At 41.0% G+C, this 19901-nt stretch overlaps 1 protein-coding gene across 4 annotated transcripts in view; it reads right to left on the bottom strand.

Moving 5' to 3' along the window:
* The window catches only part of WASF1 (WASP family member 1), a 177693-nt gene that overhangs the window by 47805 nt on the left and 109987 nt on the right, over positions 1-19901 (bottom strand). For all 4 annotated transcript variants that reach the window (XM_034765890.1, XM_034765889.1, XM_034765892.1 and 1 more), the window contains one exon: positions 17932-18090. In XM_034765890.1, the coding sequence (XP_034621781.1) occupies positions 17932-18064 (133 nt within the window). In that variant the 5' untranslated portion in view covers positions 18065-18090. The remainder of the gene's footprint in view (positions 1-17931; positions 18091-19901) is intronic.

The following is a 19901-nucleotide window of genomic DNA, read 5'->3' as shown; positions in this document are numbered from 1 at the left end:
GCAGTCTCCGAAGGAATACAGACCCATAAATACAAAGGGAACCAGGAAGAGAAGGACAAAATAATAGTTACATAGCAAGATACAAAAGGTTGCTTGAGCAAAACACATATCCATCATAATAGAAATCCAACACAAGTAAACCATACAGAAAGAAACAAATTATGGCACATAAAATCTAAAACAGAAATTAGGAGTGCTAAAAGATATTTTAAAAGAGCAATTAACCAAAGATGACGAAGAAATAATTTTTTTTTAAATTATATCTGAAGCAGGAAGCCACCCTATGGCAGAATTGGTGGGTTTGCTGGACTACCAGGGAACAATTAAGGAGGTAAGGAAATTGCTTAGAAGCTAAATGATTTATTTTCATCAGACAGCACCACAAAGGATGGTGAGGAGGTATCTATTCTTTTCTGGCAGTGTCAGAGTGCAGTTTGTCAAAAGAGGTGGTGCTAGAATAGACGGAAGAATTAAAGAAAAAGAATTAAATGGCTGAGCTGCTAACAAGGACTAGACATTATATGGTTATCAAGAATATGCATAATCACATTGGATAGGATTAAATTATGGATCTGCTGGTTGGAACTCCACAATTAAGGTTGAGTTGAGTTTTGCATATAAAGGATATAAACTCTCATGCTTCAGAGCAGAAAAGAACAAAAGGTTAGAAAGAAACTTTGACAGTTTGTTCTATAATTGTCCAATATGGGGTTTCTCGCATCTTCCTCTGAAATATCTGATATTGAATAGCATCAGAAATATGATACTATATTAGATGGACTGCTGCTGTGATTCAATGTGGCACTTCCTGTATCCTTATATTATACAATTCCAAGAAAACTGGCTACAGAAATGTTACAGTTTTAAAAAATAGGTCTCAAGTGAGGTTTCTGCTAAATAGATTCTCTCTCAAGATGCAGTACAGCCTCATTCCCACAGGTGGAGCTTTTAAAATATTACATATTTTCAATTTCTTTGACATTTTTTAAAATCTGAAACCTATGAAAAGCATCTCCTGACAAACCTATTAAGAATTAAGACTGGCAATGGGCTTATGCAGCTGTGTCCTGATTTCATTCAACCTTTTTTTTAATTTAATGCCTAAGATAAAAGGGAAGTATATAGGTGTTTCACCTTAAACCCTGAGGCTCTGTGTGTTAATGTCTAATTTATTGAATTAGAAGCAGTCTGTCACAGGATTATTAATTACATTTGTTACTTTCAAAAATGGTAATACAGTGGATAGAAGGAAAGGAAACAATGATTATATTAAAACCTGGAAGAAATAATAAATCTTAAAATATACAGAGTAATCTAAAGTGATGATCAAACAGGAGTAAATTAGTGCAGATGTCTTATATGTTGTACAATATAATCTCTATGACAACACAGAATCATAGAAATGTAGGGCTGGAAGGGACCACAAGAGGTCATGAAGTCAAGCCCCTGCACTGAGGTAGGACCTAAACCTAGACCATCCCTGACAGGTGTTTGTCCAACCTGTTCTTAAAAATCTCTAATGACAGGATTCCACAACATCCCTTGGAAGCCTATTCCAGGATTTAATTACCCATATAGTTAGAAACTCCTTCCTAATGTCTAACCTAAATCTCCCTTGCTGCAGATTAAGCCAATTAATTCTTGTCCTACCTTCCGTGGGCATAGAGAACAATTGATCACCATCCTTTTTTTAAAAGCCTTTAACTTATTTGAAGACTTATCAGGTTTCCCCTCGCCCCCATCTTCTTTTTTCACGACTAAACATGCCTAATTATTTTTTGACCTTTTCTCATAGGTCAGGTTTTCTAAACCATTTATCATTTTTGTTACACTCCTCTAGACTCTCTCCAAATTGCCCACATCCTTTCTAAAGTGTGATGCCCCAAACTGGACACAGTAGCCGAGTAGCCTCACAATTGCTGAGTAGAATGGGCCAGTTATCTCCAGTGTCTTGCATATGACTCCCCTGTTAATCTACCTCAGAATGATAGTAACCTTTTTCACAACTACATCACATTGTTGGATTAATTTGTGATCTTGTTGATTTCAGACCAATTCTCTAATTTGTCAAGGTCATTTTGAATTCTAATTCTGCCCTTCAAATGTTTTCAGCTGTCCCTCTCAGCTTGGCATCCTCTTCAAATTTCATAAGCATACTCAACACTCCGTTATCCAAGTCATTAATAAAAATATTGAATGGTACCAGACCCAGACAGAATCCTGAAGGACTTTGAGTGACCAGATAGAACTTGTGAAAAATCGGGGTGGGGGTAATAGGCACCTATATAAGAGAGAGCCCCAAATATCAAGTCTGTCCCTATAAAATAGGGACACCTGGTCAACCTAGTGGGACCCCACTAGATACATCTTCTGAGTTTGACAGCAAACCATTGATAACTACTCTGAATATGGTCTTTCAACCAGTTATGGCTTCTCCTTATAGTACTTTCATCTAGACCACATTTCCCTAGTTTTGCTTATGATAATGTCACATGAGACTGTGACAGAAGCCTTAGATGTCTATAGCTTCTCCCCATCCACTAGGCCAATAACCCTGTCAAAGACAGAAACTAGGTTGGTTTGGCATGGCATGATTTGTTCTTGACAAATTCATGCTGCTATTACTTATTACTCTATTATCCTCTAGGTGCTTACAAATGCTTAATAATTCGTTCCAGTATTTTTCCAGGTATCCAAGTTAGGCTGACTGATCTATAATTCCCCAGGTCCTCTTTGCTCCCCTTTTTAAAGATAAGTACTATGTTTGCCCTTCTCCAGCCCTCTAGGTCCTCACCAGTACTCCATGAGTTCCTGAAATAATTGCTAATGGTTCCAAGATTGCCTCAGCTAGCACCTTTAAGTAATTCAGGATGAACTTCTTCAGGTCTTGCCACCTTGAATACATCTAACATACCTGAACATTCTTTAACCTGTTCTTTCCCTATTTTGGCTTGCGTTCCTTCTCCCTTGTTGTTAATATTAGTTGAGTATCCAGTCACCATTAACCTTGAAGATTGAACAAAGTGTGTTAGACATTATGGATCAGAATCCAATTTTGAACCTGCAATTTTGTAGTTACAATTAACTGCATTCAAAAGTAACAAAATTTAGATGTCATGCTCTGTAATCAAAACAGGTAGGTGTTAAATGTTCCCTTTAATTGTGGGCATATAACCAGGGGCTAAGTAGAGACTACTTAAAAACCTTAATAATATAGCTCAGAATACAGTATGGTACAATACAGGTACATATGGTATCAATATGGTACAATAAACCTTTACTGATCATAGTGAAAACAAATTTCTTAAATACAAAAAGAATTTTTTCACCTTAAAGGATTTTGCTCAAATTTCCAACAAAAACTCACTATTGGGCAGAAACACTGAAGGCGTCTACCTCAGAAGTGAATATTTCAAAACTATGAATGTATGAAAACAGGAAGTTACAATGGAAACTTTTTGCATCTTTAATTACAGCATTCAGTACAAAAAAACCCCCTGTAATACATCTAAACACTTGCCTTCACATCTTTTGAAAACACAGCACATGTAGGCGCCCAGTGTAGATCAGTGTGTACAATGACGTAATTTTGCTACAGCACATGTTCAACAAGTACCAGGATGTTTAGACAGTTGTTTGCATAAATATTAGCATTAGTCAGCATATGAAAAGTTTAAAAATTAATAGATAAACTTGATTTTAAAGCAGAGTTCAGTTTCAGGTATCTGAAGTGTTAACAGTAAAAATGTCAAGTTAAAAACATACTTAAAAAATTTGAGTTTTGACCCAATGGTCTTACTTTAGCTACCATAGTGGATCACTTATCTAACGGATCTTACCTTGCGTGCTGCCTTTTGGACTTTTAAAATCCCTATTGATGTGGCAAAGGGATCTCTCCATCAGATGGTGAGATGAGAGAAGAATGGAAGTCAGGGTGGATTTGATTTAAATCAAATTGATTTAAATCACTAGTCAGGAAGACTCGATTTAATCATAGTTTTCTGCATAAAAGTGCATTCTTGTTGGTTGTTATAACCTTAATACATATTCTTCACAACTCAGAGATAGATGTAGGTTTCATTTTTAGAAGGTACACTGTACGTTTTTTAAGTGATTTATTTTGAAAACTTTTCAGATTAGTTTTACAGCCATATCAGAAAATGAATGACTGTTTTGGTTATTTCATTTACCAAAGGTAATTGAATCATATATTTATGAAGTCATTGAGAGGTGAACTATCTCCAATTCAACAGGTTAATGATTAATATTTGGAGGATTTTCTTGCCATGCTGTATTAGGAGGAGAACATCACCAGACAGACATTTAAATTGTTTTATTTAACTAAAACAACAATGTTAAGTATTCTGGATTTTTTTCTTCAACAGCAAACATATAGTATTTTAACAAAACAAGCGTATGTCCCTCGCTTCTCACGTTTATCTCCAGACTTCTTCTCCTTGTCCAGATCTATTCCACCCCCAACAATCTTCTATTCATTGAACTTTCTGAAACTTTGCACTTTGAGAGAGAAGTAAGGGATTGACTCTGTGTACACAAATTTGCAGAGGGATAATAGAGTTGAGGTCTTATTTCTCATCTCTCTATATTATTTATTTATTTACAAACATTTTTTCTGTTAACAAGCACATTATCTCTAGAGACACAAATCCACAGTTTGAGAACTGCAAAACTAAGCATCTCTGATGGTATCTTCTAGACTGAGCACTGAATCCCATTGGGTAGATAGAAAGATTAACCTAAATAATGTATACAGAAGCCTGTGGACCACCATAAGATTGGGTCCCTAATCTATGAACTATTGGAACTCATTTACAAAAGTTTTCTTAAACATTACATGAATATAGAATTAGAATTTATAATCCCTATTCCATGATGAGATATCTTTGATTTATAATGTATCTTAATTAAAACTATCTTTAGATAGGTTTTTTCCCTCAAAAAGCATTTTATCAAAAAAATCCGATTTAAATTAAAAAATCCGATTTTTTTGATTTTTTAAAAAATTCATTGATTTTTATCCACCCTGATGGAAGTAGAGAGCTGAATTTCTCATGTGGCATATGGTCACTGTATACTAGGGGCAGCTTAGTTAAAAGAAAAGTAAGTCTGACTGGCAGTTGTGAAAGAAACACAGAGGTTGCATCTACACAAGAAAATTGGATACACACTTTCTAACAATGGTGCAGCTACACAGGTGATAGCAGCTGTGTTTCATGCCTGAGCCTGGTCTATGGTAACTTTGCACCACGGTTAATGTCAATTCAGCTGCACCATGGATATGCAATTTTCTTGTATAGATGCAATCAGAAAGCAAGTAATACAGAGAAGAGTGCTTAGGAAGCTGAAACAACAGCTGCTGGTGTCCAGAGAGCTACTGTTGCTAAGGTAGTAAGAAGAGCTGCCAAATGATAGATTCTTTTATCAAGTTACAGAAGCCGAGAAAAGGAGAGAGAGAGAGAGCGAGCGCACGTGCGCAAGAAATAGGTAGAAAAAGAAACATTACTTACTGGCAATTCTGTATGTTGCAGTTACATCTTCCCCCACTATATATATATATATATATATATACACACACACACACACACACACACACACACACACACAGTGATACAGCTCCATAAACCAGGGAGAAAAGATTTTCACTCAAAGTAGACATATAGATATTTTTGCCCTCCCACTTCCATTTCTTCCTGATGCCAAGAAATTTCCCAAGCTAATCAATTAAAACCAACCACCCAAATGAACTACACAGGGGACTGGGAATTTTTATGGGGGAAGATGACAACTATGGCAAATAGAACACTGGTAAATAACTTCACCTTATAATGCTTTTCCTCTCATCCTACACATTATTGTATAAACCCATGAGGAAACCATTTCTGTAATACCTGAACTAGGCTGAATCATAAGAAAACAACCCAAAGAAATCATATGGTTCCAAATGATAAAATAAAACAAGCACCCCAAAATCTAAAGACAAGTTCTTAAAGTGTGAGAGCCAATTCAGGTGAGCCTCTTGTATCTAGGAATTAATTCTAGATTAACAAAATCAACTTCCCTCAAAAAAAAATGCAAATAAGGATAATTTTTACCCAACACAAAAGACAAACACACTCAAACTTATTAGTTCTCCAACTCAATCTGACAAAAGAAAAGGCCATCTAAAAAAGTTTATTTAAAAGTTAAAAAACTTGCTAAATACTAAAGTTGTTAAATGAGGGCCCAAGGGGCTACTATCATCAAAACCCAGTTTTCAGCGCATAAAGGCCCCAAATAGCCCAGTGGGCTCATAAATAAGATCTGATTTACAGACTTCCATAGTGGAGGGAAAAAACGCAAAAGGTTGATGCTTAGACTCAAAGATGTCCAAACCAAGGCATCTCTTTAATTGATCAGCTAATCCATTCATTCAAATTATATGCAAAGAACCATGGTCAGTCTCAATGCAAACTAAACCTATTTCCCCAAGACCTTACTGACTTGAGGCCCACAATCAAGTGGAAACTCACCCTACAGTTCTCAAACAGATTACTACTAAATATCATTCTTCCAGGGATCACCTGCGCAACTGTAGGATACAATACCTGTACTGAGACACAAGGAGCAGAGTAAATATCATAGATCATAATATGCTAACTAAAAGGTTGTCTGCTCATAATTAAGAGAAAATGTAAAGATCTTTGACTTCAACAGCACTGTACACAGGGTTCAGGGGAGTACCTCCTAAGCTGGTCTGTCTTCTGGGTCAGTTCATATCCTCATAATTCTCCCAAATGGACAACCAAAATACGTTCAAAAATCCAGGAAGCAATATCACAGGGACTAATATTAATATTTAAACACCGCCTTCCTACGATGTTTTACGAGAATACTTAAACAAGGTCCTGCCTCAAGGAGCTTACACCAGCTTACAGTTGTATTCAAACACACATGATATAAAAGTAAAAAGAAATAGGTGCCCAGTCTGAAAAGATCAACAGAGAAAGTCTTCATGAAAAAGTCATGACAAAGCGGAAGGAGGCAGCTTTGTGCTTAGAAATGGGAAGCAAATTCTAAGTGTAAGCAGTGTTATGAGGGAAGGCATGAAGCTGCGACTCTTTCAACATATCCCAAACAGCAGAAGGATCTTTCAGTACATACCACCACATCAGCACGAGGTACTCTTTGAATGGGAACTACACTAGCACACTCCACTGGTGGAGCCATCTCTAGTCTTATGGAACCCGAAGTGGCTAATGTAGTCATGCAATGAAAACGTGCCCATGCACAAGTATATTCAGACTAACATATAGTAATTTTATGAAAAACATTAACAAATGGATCCCCACAACACACTGAGACAGAAAATTATGTATTTACAGATGAGGAAATAGATGCCACAAGACTAGTTTGCCCACAGCCACAGAGTGAGTTAGTGGAAGAGCTGGGATTTGAACTCAAGAGTTCCTGGTTCCCGAGAGTTCCTGGTTAAGGCTTACTAGCCAATGAGGCCTGTCAGACTAATATAACCAGCTTAGCTGCACGTTGCATAAGCTGCTAAGGATCCAAAGTAAAATAATAATTGTTTTTTCTAATTTTATTTTACACGGATGCAGGATGGCATTTACCTTTCTTTAAGGAAAATATTTCAAGAACTAAATGGGTCACAAGACTTCCTTTAAATAGAAGATATAAAAAAAACACAAAATAGGTGTTATCGTACATTTGTCCACAAAGTTTCAGTGGGCAATTGTGTTCTCTATGTATATACACAAAAAGCAGAAGTGGATCACCAAAAAGCCTCCACTAGCCTGTTCAGTAGCTTACTGTTATACCACAGCATGTATCATGGACATTACCTTTCCGATGACAATATGTGAGAAAGATAAAGAAAGATCTATAGTCTGCTACCCATTGCTCCTACAACTGCTGGGACATCAGCCAAATTATTTTTGGAAATATCATGATGACAATTTCTGGATTATTATGTGACAGGAGAACCACCTGCTAGAAACATAAGCTGACATGTGGTCTGGTTCACGGCAGGACTTTGTGTACTGAAAACTTGTGATAATGTGCTGCACAAATTTATCCTGGGCTTTTTGTTTTGTTGCTGTTTGCCATTACCATTACTAACATCACTGCAGTGACTGATGTGCTAGAGCAAATAGGGCTCTAGCCCTGTTTCAGTTTCTTTGAGAATTGTCCCAAGCAGAGAATTACATACATATCATCCTAATTTCTCAATTGTTGCTGTTTTTCTCTCTTCTTACTTCTAATTTTTTCAATAAAAATGCTTTATTAAAACCAACAGAACAACAGATTTGCTCTCATGTTATAATGTCATCAAACACCTCTTGTATCTTATCTTTATTTAGCTTTATGTCTTTTGCTTCCTTTGTAATACCTATATGAACTCAGAACAAAACTATACATAAATTATCTAACCAAAACCACAATACACATCAGTTTAATTTAAAATACTGAAAAAGATGGTTACTCACCTTTGTAACTGTTGTTCTTTTAGATGTGTTGCTCATATCCATTCCAATTAGGTGTGTGTGTGTGCCGCAGGCACGATTGGCGGAAGATTTTTACCCTAGCAACACTTGGGTGGGTCGGAGTGACGCCTTTACGGCACTGGATATATACCCCAGCCGGCCCAGTGCCCCCTCAGTTCCTTCTTGTCGGCTACTCCAACAGAGGGGAAGGAGGGTGGGTTTGGAATGGATTTAAGCAACACATCTCGAAGAACAACAGTTACAAAGATGAGTAACCGTCTTTTCTTCTTCGAGTGCTTGCTCATATCGATTCCAATTAGGTTACTCCCAAGCCTTACCTAGGCGGTGGGGTCGCAGTGAGATGTCGCGGAGTGCAGAACCGCTGAGCCAAATGCCGTGTCACCCCTTGACTGCTGGACGATCGCATAGTGGGAAGCAAAGGTATGCACCGATGACCAAGTTGCTGCCCTACATATCTCCTGTATGGGAACATGAGCCAGGAAGGCGGAGGACGAAGCTTGAGCCCGAGTGGAGTGGGCATTAGGGTGCGTAGTTGAGACATCAGCTAAGTCATAGTACGCACGGATGCATGATGTGATCCAGGACGAGATGCGCTGGGTTTAGACCGGAAGGCCCTTCATCCAGTCTGCCACAGCTACGAACAGCTGGGTCGTCCTCCTAAAAGTTTTCGTTCATTCGATGTAAAAGGCGAAGGCCCTGCGAACGTCTAGGGAGTGCAGCTGTTGTTCTCGTTGAGAAGCATGCGGCTTCGGATAGAAGACTAGGAGGAAGATGTCTTGGTTGACATGGAAGGCAGGCACCACATTAGGAAGGAAGGCAGGGTGTGGTCGCAGCTGTACTTTGTCCTTACGGAACACCATATACGGTGGGTCTGACGTGAGGGCTCTAAGCTCTGACACATGTCTCGCCGAGATGATAGCTACGAGGAAGGCTGTCTTCCAGGAAAGGCACCCATGAGTCTGGATAGGACCAGGTTGAGGTCCCATGTAGGGGCCGGATGCCGAATTTGCGGGTACAGACGTTCTAATCCCTTGAGGAACCATGGGACTGGAGAAGACCAAGACGCTAGGTGTACTCTGATGGATGAAACTGCTAGACCCTGCTGTTTCAAGGACGGCGCCGTGGTCTTGAGTGGTACCGCAAAACTGATTGGGACCGGCAGTCATATCGGTGCTGGGAGGCAGATCTGGACCTCGACGAAGATCTATGGGCGGAACGATGCCGGGATCGATTCAGAGTAGATTGGCGCTCGGACCGGCGTCTGGATCAGTGCCGGGAGCTGGATCGGTACCGACCGTTCCGAGAAGAAGATATTCGCGAGACGAGGTGGAGCGGCGCCACGAGTGCAACCGGCGCCAAGATGGTAATCGGTGCCGGGACTGCGAGGGGTGCCGTCAATGAGACCAGCGTCTGGCTTGGGACCGTGACTGGGACCGGGGCCGTCCTATCTCACTCTGCGACAGAGGATGCAGCATGGAGGGCTTTCCTTTTGAGCGAACAGCCCGTACCGGTCGTACCTAAGGTTGCGGCTGTCTCGGCTCGGTGAGCGCAATCAGGTCACGTGCCGTGGAGAAAGTCTCCGGAGTGGATGGCAGCCCAAACTTGACCATGGTACGCACCGGGGAGCTTACATGCACTGGACTTGACGGCCCTTGTGGCGCCAGAGTCAACGGTACTGGGGTTGGTGCGTTTGCGGGATAGTCCAACATGGGACGCGGCTCCGAGGGAGGCACAGGTGGTGCCGGCAATTGCAAGGGAGCAGCAGGTTGTTCATGCTGCTTCTTCGGTCCCGGAGACAGTGAGCGGTGCTGTGCTGGTAGAGGTGCCGGAGACGTCCAGTGCCAGGAGTCTTTGCCGGTGTCCAGACATGGTGCTGAACCTTCTGGTGCCGCAGGCTAGCTTCAAGCCGACGAGGTCGGCACCGGGTCTTGGCGCGGAGCCGAGGACATCGGGCTAAGTGCCGCTTCCATAAGGAGCTATTTCAAGCGAAAGTCCTGCTCCTTTTTAGTCCAAGGCTTCAATGCCTTACAAATGCGGCACTTATCGGATTGATGGGATTCCCCCAGGCACTTCAAAGAGGAGTCGTGGAGGTCTCCCATAGGCATCGGTTTAAGGCAGGCCTTTCACGGTTTGAAACCCAGAGACCTAGGCATCAGCCTTGCCTAGGGAGGGAAGGGGAGAAGCCCCTTACCCCAAACTATTATTTACACTAAGAACAATAATTATTAACTACTACTAAAGAACTAATAACAACTACTTTTAAAATGATTTATAAACGAGTGTTACACTAGAAGCTAGGGAAGTGGAGTTCAGCTAAGCTGCGCTCCACAGTTCCAACGACTGTCATGGGCAGTAAGAATGAACTGAGGGGGCACTGGGCCGACTGGGGTATATATCTGGTGCCATAAAAGCGCCACTCCAGAGGGCGCCTCAGCCGACTCACCGAGTGTTGCTAGGGTAAAAATCTTCCGACGATCGTGAACGTGGCACATGCACACCTAATTGAAATAGACATGAGCAAGCACTCGAAGAACCACCTTGAATTTTATAATAGAGTTTCTTGTCTCTGCAATGGCTCTCTCAGCATCCAGAGCGTGTAGTCTGTTCTCAAGAACAGAGGAAAGATATGGGTAGACAGTCAACAGGACCATGGGCTCCTTTACATGGAAGTATAAAGCCATTACTCCTGGGGGAATTCTGTGCCACTGTACACATGCAGAATTCATATTCTGTGCAGAATTTTTTTCCCCACAGAAAATACATTCTGCCCGAGAAGTGCTGCAGTTCTGTCCTTCACCCATCAGAGGCCGCTGTGGCACCAGAACAGCCAGCAGCCAGCTGCAATCATCTGAAGAACAGGAGCTTGCAAGATCATCTGAAGGGTTCTCTCTGATAGTCTACTTGCCACATGGGCCTGCATAATCAGGATAGGAATGTCTGGTGGATACTCTTCAAGATTCTTTTTGGCACTGAGAACATGCATAGTCTAAGGTCACCGGACAGTACTCTGTTTGGCCTTCTTAGTTGGGTCCTTCCTAGTCTTATCTCTCTTCTTCCTCTCCCTTTTCTTGAAGTTGTCCTTGCTCTTCTCTTCTAATCTCCTTGAGGAAGAGCTAGAGAATTGGTCTCCAACCTTTTTATGCCCCAAATCACTTTTTGAATGTAAGGGCAACCCAGGATCTACCTCGCCCCTTCCCCAAAGCCCTGCCCCGCTCACTCCATCCCCCGTCTCTCCGTCACTTGCTCTCCCCCACCTTCACTGGACTGGGGCAGGAGGTTGGGAGGGGGTGCAGGCTCTAGGCTGGGGCCAAGGGGTTCGCAGTGTGGGAGGTGTCTCTGGGCTAAGCCTGGGTGCTGACTCTGGGAGGGGGGTCAGGGCTGAGGCTGGGATGCAGGAGAGGGTACAGGGTGCTGGCTCTGAGAGGGCAGTCAGGGCTGGGGCAGGGGCTTGGGATGCAGGAGGGGATATGGGGTGCTGCTGGCTCTGGGAGGGGGCTCAGGGCTGGGGCTTGGGGTGCTGGCTCCAGGAGGGATTCAGGGCTGAGGGGTGCGGCTTCCACAGGGAGGCACTTATCTCAGTCAGCGGCGCAGCAAGCCTAAGGCAGGCTCCCTGTCTGCCACGGCCCCACACCACTCCCAGAAGGGGCCAACACACCCCTGCAGACTCTGGGGGCGGGGGGAGTGGGGGCACGTGGCTGTTCACGCTGCCCCTCTCTGTAGGCACTGCCCCAAAGGTCCCATTGGCCACAGTTCCCCATTCCCGGTCAATGGGAGCTGCGGGGGCAGTGCTTGCAGGCAGGAGCAGCACAGGGAGACCCCCGGGACTACGGAGGCATGCTGGCCACTTCCAGGAGCAGCATGGGGCCGCGTCAGGCAGGGAGCCTGCCTTTAGCATCAGGCAGCCCCACTGCACCGCAATGGCCGGAGATGGCAATCGACTGGGAGAGTCCCCAGGATCGACCAGTCGATCGCAATCAATGGGTTGTTGACCACTATGCTAGAGGTAAAAGAACTGCATTCGAAGAGCTGAGGCTCTATACTTCCAGGAGAGAAAGCAAAGCACACTGAAAAGTCTAAAGTAAGGGAAGAGGAGTTTGCTTTATATATCCTTGGCCTTTCCCTAGTCTTTGCCTCCTTGCTTCCTGGTAAAATCAGACTGGTTGTCTGGAATCCTCCTCCAAGAGGAAGAAAAAGGAATACAAATAGCAAAATTTTACTTTTTAAAAGCCACAACAAGACTGCTTAGAAATCATCAGCCCCATTACTGTCTGTCATATTACTGTGCAACCAAAAGGCCAAATTAGAATAGTGGAAAAAACAGATACATTTTAATTTCATTGAAAAATTAAATGCTATAGAAAATGTATCTCAGGTTCAATAATCGTGATGGAGCTGAAAGCCCTTTATCCTTTTGAGAATATGAATATATATGTATGCCTTCTTTAGCATTCATTGGGCTGGCAGTCTGGAAAATGTTAGTGTCCTAGTGGTTAAAAAGCACTTACAATACTGGCAGTTCAAACTAGTGCCACATTGGTTCACTTGTCAGGCGTTTAACGTTACTATGGCTCCAGGGAAAAGACAGCCTTTTCAGAAAGGCTCCTGTAGGGTTCTAAACCTTGTGAAGTACTCATTCATTTAAAATAAATATAGAAAAAATGAATGAGTGTGCAAAAAAAATCTTCATTGCTTATTATCTTTAATGCTATTTATTCCTCTGCCTTTAATTATACTACAAAGTAGTAATTCAAAGTAGTTATATTATAATTACATTTTAGAAATTACACATTCTTTACAACACAACAATCTTTTCCCTTAATCATAGAAATGTAGGGATGGACGTGACTGTGACAGGTTGGATCAGCCCCCTTGGGGGCTGCCAACTGATGTGCCAGGACTACTACTGCCTCTGCTTTCCTGCCCTGGCAGCTTAGGACTTCAGTGCCCTGCCTGGTTTGAGCCAGACCCGCTAGCCTGCTGCAAACCCAGACCCAAGGTCTGAACCATGTTCCCTAACAGCTGTAAGCTTGACTGAAAGCAACTTACAGAAGTGTTCCTGTCTTTAACACTCAGATATCCAACTCCCAATGGGGTCCAAACCCCAAATACATCTGTTTTACCCTGTATAAAGCTTATACAGGGTAAACTCATAAATTGTTCACCCTCTATAACACTGATAGAGAGATATGCACAGCTGTTTGCCCCCACCCCCTGGTATTAATAGATACTCTGAGTTAATTAATAAGTAAAAAGTGATTTTATTAAATACCGAAAGTAGGATTTAAGTGGTTCCAAGTAGTAACAGACAGAACAAAGTGAATTACCAAGTAAAATAAAATAGAACATGCAAATCTATGTCTAAGAAACTGAATACAAATAAAACCTCACCAGTTCCAGTAAGCTTCCTTTTACAGACTAGTCTCCTGCTAGTCTGGATCCAGCAATCACTCACCCCCCCTGCAGTTACTGTCCTTTGTTCCAGTTTCTTTCAGGTATCCTTGGGGGTGGAGAGGCTATCTCTTTAGCCAGCTGAAGACAAAATGGAGGGGTCTCCCAGGGGTTTAAATAGACTTTCTCTTGTAGGTGGATACCCCCTTCTTCACTCCTATGCAAAGTCCAGCTCCAAGATGGAGTTATGGAGTCACATGGGCAAGCCACATGTCCATGCATGACTCAGTTTTTATCAGCCAAGTCACATTCCTGGGAAGGTTCAGATGTGGATTGGCGTCTTTGAATTCATTGTTGGCTTAAGTTGTTTTTGATTGGGCACTTAATTTGCACTTTTCCCAAGAAGCTGACCAAGTTCTCTACTAGGCTAGTTAAAATCAAGAAAGTATACAGCCAATATTCCTAACTTCAAGTACAAAAATGATACATACATACAAATAGGATTAATAGATTCAGTAGATCATAACCTTTACAGAGATATGTTACATGGCATATGTAGCACAAAACATATTCTAGTTATGTCATATATACATTCATAAGCATATTCCATAAAGCCTTATGGGGGGAACTGTCACAGTGACCTCAACAAATAATGTATTCCATCCCCTTGCACTGAGCCATGAACCCCTGACAAGTGTCTGTCTAATCTGATGGTGATTCCATAACCTCCTTTGGAAGCTTATTCCAAAACTTAACTGTCAGTACCCCTCTACCCCGATATAACGCTGTCGTCAGGAGCAAAAAAATCTTACTGTGTTATAGGTGAAACCGCATTATATTGAACTTGCTTTGATCCGCCAGAGTGCGCAGCCCCGCCCCCCCGCCCCCCGAGCGCTGCTTTACCGCGTTATATCTGAATTCATGTTATATCGGGCCGCATTATTTCGGGGGTAGAGGTGTATATTTGGAAAGATTTCCTTAATACCTTACCTAAATCTGCTGTGCTACAGATTAAGCCAATTAATTCTTGTCCAATCTTCTGTGAACATAGAAAACAATTGATCACCACCCTCCTTATAACAGCCCTTAAGATATATGAAGATTGTTATCAGGTCTCCTCTTCAGTCATCTTTTTTCAAGACTAAATGTGCCCATTTTTCTAACCTCTCCTCATGGTCAGGTTTTCTAAACCATTTATCATTTTTGTTGCTCTCCTCTAGATTCTCTCCAATTTATCCATATTTGTCTTAAAGTGTGGTGCCTGGACCTCGACACAGTACTCCAACTGAGGCCTCACAAGCACCAAGCAGAGTGGGACAATCACCTCCCATGTCTTACATATGACACTCCTGTTAATACATCCCAGAATGGCATTAGCCTTTTTCATAACTGCATCACACTGTTGGCTCATATTCAATTAGTGATCCATTATAACCCCAAGATCCTTTTCATTAGTGCTAGTGCCTAGCCAGTTATTCCCCATTTTGTAGTTATGTTTTTGATTTTTTCTTCCTAGGTGCAGTACTTTGCACTTCTCTTTCTTGAATTTTATTTTGGAGGTTTCAGACCAATTCTCCAATTTGTCAAGTCATTTTGGGGAATTCTAATCCAGTTCTCCAAAGTGCTTGCAACCTCTTCCGGCATGGTGTCACCTGTAATTTTTATAAGTGTACTCTCTACTCCATTATCCAAGTCACTAATGAAAATAATGAACTGCTCTGGACCCAAGACGGACCCCTGTGGGATCCCACTAGATTCTCTCAGTTTGACAGCAAATCATTGATAACTACTCTGGATATGGTTTTTCAACCAGTTATGCACCCATCTTATAATAATTTCATCTAGATCGAATTTCCCTAGTTTGCTTATGAGAATATCATGTGGGACTGTGTCAAAATCCTTATTAAAAAGGACATACATCTACTGCTTTCCCACAGCCACTAGGCCAGTAACCTTGTCAAAGAAGAAAATTAGGCTGGTTTGGCAGGATTTGTTCTTGACAAATCCATGTTGGCTATTACCTATTACCCTATTATCCTCTAGGTACTTATAAATTGATTGTTTAATGATTTGTTCCAGTATCTTTCCAGGTATTGAAGGTAGGCTGACTGGTCTATCATTCCCTGGGTCCTCTTTGTTGCCCTTTTTAAAGATAGGTACTGTGTTTGCCCTTCTCCAGTTCTCTGGGACCCCGCCTATCCTCTGAGAGTTCTCGAAGATAATCACTAACAGTTCCAAGATTGCTTTGGCTAGTTCCTTAAGTACCCTTAAGTGAATTCTGAAGCGAAGTAGGCATTGAACACCTCAGCCTTCTTAATATCATCCATTATTAGCTCTCCTTTCCCTCTAAGTAGGGGGCCAACACTTCCCTATGTCTTTCTCTTGCTCTTAATGTATTTATAGAACCTCTTCTTATGGCAGCAGGCGGGATCGAACTGGGGACTTCTGGAGCCAAAAGGCTGTTAGCTAAGGCTGTAGAGCAGACTCATTTAACTCTCTCTCTAAGTGGTCTGAGTGCCACTAGATGGGACAGAACACCACACCCAGAAGGTGTGTGAGTTACATTATGTCCTTTGCTTTGTATCTTAGATTTTCTCATTTTGTCCCTTCATGATTGTATTATTCTTTTGTACTTAACTGTAGCCATTTGTTCATGTTTCCACCTTTTGTAGGATTGCTTTTTTACTTTCAGGTTATTAAAGAGCTTCTAATGGAGTTATATTAGCCTATACTCTGGTTTCTCTTCAAATCGCATAATTCTTTCTATCTTTCCTTCACATCAGATTAGTTTGTTGTTGGGCCTTAATATTATCTCTTTGAGAATCTGCCAACTCTCCTGAACTCCTTTTTACCAGAGATTTTCTTAATGATCACAACATAATCCAGAGTGTTTGTTATTGTGTAATACTGTTATAATTAGGTGACTGATAGCACTTACTGTCAGCTTCAAGCCTAACAAACCATACATTAAGGCCATAGCATAATTACACTTTAACATAAGTCCAATTATGTCATATAACTTACTCAAAAATTGCTTTTGGTTAGCCAATACTGACTTATATGGCTAGAAGGCCATGTCTTACTGTTATCTTTGACTAACTGTAGTGCCATATAGCCGAATACCTTTGAGGGTTGTTACTGGGAAAGATCCTTTTTAGCCCAATCTTGTTCTCACTGAAGTCAATGATAAAATAATCACTGACTACAACAGGAGCAGGTACGAGGGTCCATAATTCTTATAAATAATAATTATAAATAATAATAAATTAGTGGAGATATCCTATCTCCTAGAACTGGAAGGGACCTTGAAAGGTCATCAAGTCCAGCCCCCTGCCTTCACTAGCAGGACCAAGTACTGATTTTGCCCCAGATCCCTAAGTGGCTCCCTCAAGGATTGAACTCACAACCCTGGGTTTAGCAGGCTAATGCTCAAACCACTGAGCTATCCCTGTGAGTCCTATGCCTTCCTTATTCTTGATATCACGTTTCCAGAATTTTTTGCCCCTTGAAGGGGCACAATTCCCAGTAGGAGGGGGGGAGAACAAGTATAAAGTGGAAATCAATAAGGGGGAGGAAATGATGAAAGGTGGTTGGGATGATAGAGGCAGAAGAAACTGCTCCTCAACACGACAGCTATATTTTCAAGCATGCTAACTGTGCTGTTCATTTCTGATGCTAACTTTACTGTTCACTCAGTCAGTAATGTTAAGACAGAAACACTCACATTTTAAATTTGGAAAAGCCAAGAGTGCTCTTTGCCTGTTATCTACCTGTTTTGTGGAGGCTTACGTTTCCAGAACTGTCAGTCAGCACCTTTCATGAGCACTAAATTAATTTACAAGATAACAAAAGAAAACATAAGGTTCAGAGTAGTTTGTGTAATACAAGGTTGATAGAGAAATAAGGCTTTTTTGTTTCATTTTAAATTTGAAAATGTGGTTCTGTTTCATCTATAAAAACTGTAAGCAAAAGACATTTTAGTTTGAAATGAATTGTAAAGTTAATAGTACAATGTACTTACTTAGACTACTCAGTTGTCTAATTATATTTGCCAAGGAGATATTGGTGACACATTCCAGTTCATTCTTGATGCCTCTGGGCAGTGCTGTGTGACACAGGTGCCTGGGGTCTATGTTTCTTTTCACTAATGGCATTTTGAGATATCAGAGGGCTAGCACACCTGTGAAGAAATTAAACAGAAGCATTATTATAGCTTTCCTTAACTATTTTGGTACAGATCATTACATCCAATCAAGTCATTAATACTGGCAAGATTAAAATACCTTCACATTTAGGTGAAGAAGGGATTTCTTTGGCTTGAAAGGTTAGTTACATGAACCTGTATGTATGAGTCTGATTTTCAACCTTGTGAACTTTTATCTGACTACTGTGTCAATGATACTATGAACATTTTATTACTATTCATGTTTTTCTGAAAAAGATGGAAAACCCTCTTTTGTACTGTAATTGTATCTTTCTCAACACACTAGTTCCTTACTCAGGCAAAATCCAATGGGCAAATCCTCTTGATTTATGGGAGGAAGTCATACTCCCTTTTTCAAATCAGAGTGGTAGCCGTCTTAATCTGTATCAGCAAAAACAACGAGGAGTCCTTGTGGCACCTTAGAGACTAACGAATTTATTTGGGCATAAGCTTTCGTGGGCTAAAACCCACTTCATCAGATGCATGGAGTGAAAAATACAGTAAGCAGTATAAATATTACAGCACATGAAAAGATGGGAGTTGCCTTTCCAAGTGGGGAGTCAGTGAATTAGCAGTGAGACAGTTAGCTCGGCTTAAAATGTATCTGGTAAAAACAGATTTCTCACTCCATTTATGGTAGAGCATCCTCAGGCTGTTCCAACCGATGGAGGCATAAAATAGTAAATTAACTGCCTTTTGCAGCAGAGGAGACTTTTTCCATGGTCAGTTTACAGGTGAGTCTATAGCACTTTCTCTGGCAGAGTGGAAGTTTTTGGCTTATAGATGGTGTATTGGGGGTAGAGGGTAGGAGGACTGCATTAAAGCTTATACTGGAATCTTAAATGAGTATTTCTAGATTTTCCGATATTTAAGTGTTTTGAACTCGAATTACACACTTCTAAATTGCTGACTCTGTTGGGAAATTTGGAGTTACGTTAAAAAAATTAAGCATTGTATTTTAAACCCTAAATCAGAACTTTGTAATTTTTACATGCGTTTTGCATTATGTCTACAACAATCTCATAATGCTGTTTTAAATTAAAACTATTTACAACTGTAATTCCATTTTTGTTTGGGGATTTCTTGAGGGTCTTTCTCCCCCTCTTCTTTATTGAATGAAAACTTGATGTAGAAGGAGTCACTACAATTTGGAGAAAAAGAGCAGGTGAACCTGGGACATCTCTGAAGCTTATAAGGAGGAGATTTGGCCGTCACCTAGTTTGCTCACTCTTCCTATAGTACTTGTCAATCTGCAGGAATCCTGCCCGAGTGTTCTTGCTAGTTCCCTGAAGTTTGTAAATTATTCAGGAGTCCCTATAAATCTTACAAACACTCCAGGAACACCTGCAGGCTGGGACTGAAACATTTGTAGGGAAGGAGTTTCCAAACCAGCAAGTTATGCCTACAGCATGTGTTATTTTTACAGAACTACTCATGAAGATAAATTTGTGGAGATTTTGCATAGTTTCCAGAAGTTTATTTTTTCTATAGCAAATATCATTTCTATTAACCCAGCATAACTCAATAAAACCGATGCAAGAGTCCTGATTGAGATCTAGCAAATACAACACATTTGAAATTAACTATGGATTCACTCTTATGGTTCCATAATAGAAAATAAATGTGTCAGTCTGTTGTACATATAAACGAAATATCCAATGTATGAGTAATTTTCTTCAGAAGCAATTAAATATTAATTACCTTCCTGATTAATTCATTAATGATGCCATTGTGTGCACATGCTGTGGAAGCAGATTCTACTGTTCTATTAAAAACACGGGGGGTGG

Source organism: Trachemys scripta, chromosome 3, assembly GCF_013100865.1.
Source record: "Trachemys scripta elegans isolate TJP31775 chromosome 3, CAS_Tse_1.0, whole genome shotgun sequence".
Taxonomy (NCBI): domain Eukaryota; kingdom Metazoa; phylum Chordata; order Testudines; family Emydidae; genus Trachemys; species Trachemys scripta.
Note: the sequence above shows the minus strand (reverse complement) of the source record. Positions and strands in the feature narration are given on the sequence as shown.